At 52.5% G+C, this 6628-nt stretch overlaps 1 protein-coding gene across 2 annotated transcripts; it reads right to left on the bottom strand.

Annotated features, from left to right (window-relative positions):
• Positions 1 to 367: 367 nt before the first annotated feature.
• On the bottom strand, positions 368 to 6088 carry LOC149124827 (tripartite motif-containing protein 60-like). 2 transcript variants are annotated; one of them, XM_051831708.3, is made up of 3 exons: positions 5959 to 6056; positions 3376 to 3492; positions 368 to 2102 (listed from the first exon to the last, which is right to left on the bottom strand). In XM_051831708.3, the coding sequence occupies exon 3, from the start codon at positions 1792 to 1794 to the stop codon at positions 460 to 462; it is 1335 nt and encodes a 444-aa protein (XP_051687668.3). In that variant the 5' UTR covers positions 1795 to 2102; positions 3376 to 3492; positions 5959 to 6056; the 3' UTR covers positions 368 to 459. The 2 variants fall into 2 exon arrangements, with proteins under 2 accessions (XP_051687668.3, XP_089158012.1); XM_089301886.1 differs by lacking the exon at positions 3376 to 3492 and having other exon boundaries at positions 5959 to 6088.
• Positions 6089 to 6628: the final 540 nt, after the last annotated feature.

A 6628-nucleotide genomic window follows, 5' to 3' on the forward strand; every position in this document is an offset into this window, starting at 1 on the left:
ACCTCTCAAATAAATAAAATCTTAAAAAAAATTAATAGAAAATATACTTTAGAGAAAAACAAGCTGAGACTGAGGATGCCACACATATACCAAGAGGTGACATGGTTTCTTCTGCATATAACCTTGGGTACACAGTGTGGTTACTGAGCGGGACCACAAGGGACTAAGAGAGCAGGCAAAGGCGACTCTATGGGAGTGACTACAGTTAGGGCTGGGACAAGGGTTCCTTGCCTGACCAGGGGCTTGCTTGTTTTGATCTTCGCACTTGTACTGACAGGGGGAGCACCTGGACTTTCTCATCAGCTTTCCCAGCAGTGGGGCAGAAAGAGCAGGAACATGAATGCTAAGAGTTCAACAGTCAAACATCAAAGTGGAATCAGAATCTTTATTCCAAGGAACTTCCAGGAGCACAGAGATAAGCATGGCCACATATGAAATGATCTTGTATTAGATGATTCGTCAACTCTCCCCAATGATCCTGATGGTAACAAGTGATTGAGATTGAACTGAGAAGTAAGCCTGGACCTTTTCCGTAAACGTAGCAGTGTAAGTATGCAAGCGGGAATTGTTACTTAAATTATAGAATGATATTTCTCCCAGTTCATAGTCCAGAAAGACGCCAATCCAGCTGTCTTCAAATTCCACCCGGCTCATGAACTGCTCGGTTTGCCAGCAGCCGAAGTCTGGGCACGGTGCTGTGTCAGCATCGGTGGGGAACGATTCCTGACACACACCCAGCGACCACAGCCCTCTGCCTCTCGAGTGTACCTGCCAAAACTTCCTCCCACTAGCGAATTTCTCACAACTCCGGACAGCGAAATACTGATCGGGGAGATGAGATGGGCTCGTTTCTTCCATCAGCACAATTTTTCCATCTTCGGAGACAACTAGATCTGGGTGGGCGGTTTCAGGATCCAGGGTCAAGTTCACCTGAAGTGTGCTCATCATTTTCTGCAAACCAAAGCTCCGCGGCAGGACGCAACACCTCTCCTTTAACTCAAAGGAGAAGATCTCTGGAGCTTTTAGACCTTCGTACCTGTGATTAATACTCCGAAGCCCTCTCAGTAAATCCACGTCTGTTTGCAGGCACTTCTCTGCTATTTCACTCAACAGATCTTCCACTGCGGCTATGTGGTCTGAAATCTGACTTTTGTTTTCAATTAGCTTGTCTTTAACACCCTGTTCTTTGCAGACCAGCCTGGTGTACGCTTCCTCTCGCTCCCTTCTCAGGTAGTAGTGAAGATTCTCAAATTTAGACTTTGCCTCCTGCCTCCAGTTATTCAGCCGGTTCTTCAGTTCATCACATTCCCGAGCTTGCATTTCACGGTCCATTTCAGCATCTTTAACTTGCTCTCGCAGCCACTCAATGTCTGTTTCCAGGATCCTCTTGTGATGAGCTGCAGCTTCCTCAAGGGGCACCAGGTGGTGATCCTCGTGGGCCCTGGAGACCCTGCACTGGGGACACAGCAGCTCCAGGTCCTGCTCACAGAACAAGTCCAGGACCTGGCCGTGCGTCTCACACAGGGGCTTCCTCTCGCTCCCTGTGGCGGGAAGCTGCGTCACAATGTCTATCATTTGGCATAACTGGGTATTACTCTTGAGGTTTCGCTCAGGGCAGTGGTACTGGCAGACGGGACAGGGGAAGATAGCATCTAAATCTTTCCAGCACTGCTGGATGCAGGAACAGCAGAAGTTATGGCCACACTCGGTGGTCACTGGGTCACTCATGAAGTCCAGGCATATGGGGCAGCTGGCCTGTGCCTGGAGCTCAGACAGCGAAGCTGCAGAGGCCATTATGTGAGGACAGATGGATTCTGCCAAGGCTCTCTTTGGTCAGTCTGGCTCTCTAGGAATTCTAGGGACAGTGGGAATCTGGTGATTCCAGCACTCTCTCCTGAAGGGCAGGAAACTACGGCCCCACACACCTGTGTCTGCACCTGTCCCTTCAGCTATCAGGAGGTGCGGCCCAGAAATCACTGGTCCCCAGCACCAGATCCACCTGCCCTCAGATTCAAGCTTGGTGGTTTAGTCTTCTTTCTTATGAAAGAGCCACGATCACGGAGAGAGTTCCAGACGTTGAGACAGGCCAACTGCACAGGTTTCTTCAACATAAAAAAACAAGAAGGAAAAAGGACAATATTTATATAAAGCAATGAAGACCATGTGTGTATTTCACAAATGTTAAATCTAGATTTTTCCTGATCTAAACACACATTGCTAAAAAAAAAAAATGGGAAAAAACTCTCATGATAACAATCATGTCTGATGAGGATATTATGATTATGACCTTGATGTTAAAAACAAGGATGGTGAGGCCAGCGCTGGGGTAAATGTCTAATACGGCCACCCAACTCCAGGGAGATCTGGTAAATGAAGACATTGCAGAGTAGGGAAACTGATCCCACACAAGGTGCATGGAATGAAACTGGAGGTCGGGACTTCAGTAGGAGACAGGCTAGAATACAGGAATGCCTCGTCCTTGAAGCTGCTACCAGGTAGTAAAGGACTGGTGGGGATGAGGGCCTGCTCAGCAAGACGGGAGCCTTCTCCTGGAAGCAGTTTCCGATTCTGATGGAAGCTGTGAGGTTGCATAGATTCAGCAGACTTTCAGAGCTGAGGAAACCACACTTGGAATTCAGGACACCAGCAGGAAATGCGTCCTGGTAACCCCCAGGTTGGAAATAAGATCAAAAAACCACTATGCAATTGAAGGCAGAATGAATGGAGGATCACAACAGTGCTTCAGGAGTCTGTTGATTCAGTCACTTCAGACTGGGGGAAACCTGAGTTTCCCCGAGTCTGGGTGGGTAGCTCCAGGCTGTGATTACCAACTGAAAGTGTAAAAAATGTAAATGTGGGGCCAGCACCTGGCTCACTTGGTTAATCCTCCCCCTGCGGCACCAGCATCCCATATGGGTACGGGGTTCTAGTCCTGGTTGCTCCTCTTCCAGTCCAGCTCTCTGCTGTGGCCCGGGAGGGCAGTGGAGGATGGCCCAAGTGTTTGGGCCCCTGCACCCGCATGGGAGACCAGGAAGAAGCACCTAGCTCCTGGCTTCGCATCGGTGTAGCTCCAGCAATAGTAGCCATCTGGGGGGTGAACCAATGGAAGGAAGACCTTTCTCTTTGTCTCTCTCTCACTGTCTAACTCTGTCAAATAAAAAAAAAAAGTAAAGAGCATGGGCTCTGGAGGTGTGTCACCACAGAGACCCTGCAGGGGCCGGGGCTGTGGCTTAGCAGGTAAGTCTACTGCCTCCAGTGCCGTGACCAATACAGGCGCCGATTCGAGTCCCTGCTGCTCCACTTCCGATCCAGCTCTCTGCTCTGGCTTCGGAAAGCAGTGGAAGATGGCCCAAGTCCTTGGGCCCCTGCACCTACGTGGGAAGACCTGGAGGAAGCTCCTGGCTCCTGATCGGCATAGCTCTGCCCATTGTAGCCATCTGGGGAGTGAACCAGCGGATGGAAGATCTCTGCCTCTCCTCTCTCTGTGTAACTCTTTCAAATAAATAAATCATTAAAAAAAAGAGAGACCATGAAAATGCAAATAATAGAAACAAAGACGGACAATTAGGAAAATAGAACAGATAGATTATTTTAAATACTGCAGAAGCAGAGTGGAGAACCGGAGAAAGTGTTCTACTCTGATTGGCCAAGATCTCAGAGCTGACAAAGGCAGGGCAGGGGCAGGAAGCCTGGGGTAGGGAGAACTGAGACCCTGGCTCCTCCATTGCACACGTGGGACCTGGGACTGCTCAGAGGATGTCCTGAGAGCCAGGCTGTTCCCGGCAGCAGGCCTGGTCCACAGAAGTGCTCGGGACTCAAGCTCAGGGCACACGCCTTTGTTCTCACCACTACCACCCTCCCCCAAGGCTTCTGCCTTGCCCTTCACTGTGCCTGCACCAGCCCTGACCTCCAACCCCATCAGCACTCCTAGGGCCTCCTGTAATCCCGTCTGCACACAGAAATCCCATCATGACGCTGTCTCACAGGACAGCTGTTCCCAGGGTGAGGCCTGGCCCTACCCAGGCAGTTGCAGACATTTGGGGGGTGAACCAGCAGAGGGAAGATCTCTTTCCCTCCCGTACACCCCCCCAACCCACCCTGAAACTCTGCCTTTCTAACAAAGAAAGAAATCTTAAACAAACAGAAAGATGTGAGTGACTCGGGCATCCTACTTAAGCCCCCATGTCTTAATGCCCACAGGTTGGATGAGGGTTGCCTGAGTCTAAACCAGGCCCCATGGGCTCACTCCCCCTTTGCCACTGAGCCTCCAGCCCTCCCTCACTGTACCCCCTGGGCACACTCGGCCTCAGGCCAGCCCCTCCGTCAGCTGGGCAGACCCAGAGGCTGCTCCCCACTCTCCCATTAGGACACAGTGGGGAGCTGGATTTTTGTAGCAATTCCTTTTTATTTTTATTTTTTTTTATTTGAGAGGTAGTGTTAGACAATGAGAGGGAGAGACAGGGAGAGGGAAAGAGGTCTTCCATCTGCTGGTTCACTCCCCACATGGCTGCAATGGCCAAAACTGCACCAATCCGAAGCTAGGAGCCAGGTGATTCTTCCAAGTCTCCCAAGCGGGTGCAGGGGCCCAAGCAAAGCACTTGGGTCAGCTTCCCCTGGTTTCCAGGCCACAGCAGAGAGCTGTAGTAATTCCATTTAAGAACACCTGGGTCGGGCCGGCGCTGCAGCACAGTAGTTTAATCTTCCACCTGCGGTGCCGGCATCCCATATGGACACCCGTTCTAGTCCCGGCTGCTCTCTTCCCATCCAGCTCTCTGCTATGGCCTGGGAAAGCAGTAGAAGATGGCCCGAGTGCTTGGGCCCCTGCACCCACGTGGGAGACCAAGAAGCTCTTGGCTCCTGGCTTCAGTCGTTTGGGGAGTGAACCAGCAGAAGGAAGACCTGTCTCTTTGTCTCTCCCTCTCACTGTTGGTAACTCTACATCTCAAATAAATAAAATTTTTAAAGGTGGGGGGGGGTAGCGCTGTGGTGCAGCGGTTGAATGCCCTGGCCTGAAGCGCCAGCATCCCATATCGGGGCCGGTTCAAAACCAGCTGCTCCTCTTGTGATCCAGCTTTCTGCTGTGGCCTGGGAAAGCAGTGGAAGGTGGCCCAAGTGCTTGGGCCCCTGCACCCACGTGGGAGACCGGGAAGAAGCTCCTGGCTCCTGGCTTCGGCTCAGCCCAGCTCTGGCTGTTGCGGCCAATTGGGGAGCGAACCATCAGATGGAAGACCGCTCTCTTTGTCTCTCTCGCGTGCTGTAAATTTAAATAAATAAATAAATCTTTAAAAAAAAAATAAGAGGTAGAGTTACAGACAGTAAGAGGGAGCTGCGCCAGAGCTGCACTGATACGAGGCCAGGAGCCAGGAGCTTCTTCCAGGTCTCCCATGCGGGTGCAGGGACCCAAGAACTTGGGCCATCTTCCACTGCTTTTCCAGCCCATAGCAGAGAGCTGGATGGGAAGAGGAACCAGAGCCCTTATGGGAAACCGGTGCTTCAGGCCAGGGCTTTAACCTGCTGTGCCACAGTGCCAGGCCCTGTAGCATTCCTTTTAAGAGCACCTGGGTCAGCCATTGCTGTGGCACAGTAGGTTAATCATCTGCCAGCGGCGCCGGCATCCCATATGGGCACCGGATTCTGTCCTGGCTGCTCCTCTTCCCATCCAGCTCTCTGCTGTGGCCTGGGAAGGCAGTGGAGGGTGGCCCAAGTGCTTGGGCCCTGCACCCGCATGGGAAGCTCCTGGCTTCAGAGCCTTCTGGGGAGTGAACCAGTGGAAGGAAGACCTTTCTCTCCGTCTCTCCCTCTCGCTATAATGCTACCTCTCAAATAAATGAAATCTTAAAAAAAAAAAAAAAGAGCACCCACGTGCCACAATACGTAACCTGCCCTGAGATGTGGTTTCCCCGAAGTGCGATCTCAGACCTCGCACTCCTGCTCCCTGGCCCTCCCCTTCCCGCTTACTTGCAGCCGGTGATCCTAGCAGTCCCAAGCAGGTCCGAGTGTTTCTGCAGCCTGTCTGGGTCCAGGCTATCTGCTTAGCTGTGAGCTGCCTAAATAGGACAGCGGGAGGGCGGGCATCTTCAGTCCCTGCCCCAAACTGGAAGCCCCTCCCTAAGGAGGGTCACCGCAGGGCGGGGTCCCAGTGTCCATGAGGGGCTGCTGGTTGGGAGGGAATCACCTGAGATCCCATCAGGCCAGGGTGGGCCTGGTGGTGAGAAGCTGATCTCATCTCTGCCTCTCCAGCATCCATTCATCCCCAATCTGCTTAGAATGCCTTAATCCTGTCTGCTGTGGGGAAACTGAGGTCTCAAAGACCGGTGGAGCTTGGCCTCTCTGGTCTCACCCTGTGTTTAGTGAACAGTGCCCTGTGCAGGGCAAAGAGCAGACGGCTGCACCCTGAGCAGGAAGACGTGGGGCTGAGTGCACCCCGGCTCCTTGCCCCTGACAGCTGGCTGAGCCTGTCCTTGTGACCGCAGAGCCCTCGCTGGGGGAAGGCACAGACAGACAGAGGGTGGTGACTGGGAGGACTCTGCTCCCCTCACACACAGGGGGAGACCGTGGGAACAATCCAAGCCAGGGACAGCTGTGTAGCTATGATGGCTGGGACTCCCTGAGCCACTGACTCTGAGCA

This window comes from Oryctolagus cuniculus, chromosome 8, assembly GCF_051225735.1.
Source record: "Oryctolagus cuniculus isolate XC-2025 breed Fujian yellow rabbit chromosome 8, ASM5122573v1, whole genome shotgun sequence".
In the NCBI taxonomy this organism is placed as follows: Eukaryota; Metazoa; Chordata; class Mammalia; order Lagomorpha; family Leporidae; genus Oryctolagus; species Oryctolagus cuniculus.

What these genes read in the sequence shown, in the direction of transcription:
- LOC149124827 (XM_089301886.1), bottom strand. Translation starts at nt 1,794, where the DNA reads ATGGCCTCTGCAGCTTCGCTGTCTGAGCTCCAGGCACAGGCCAGCTGC.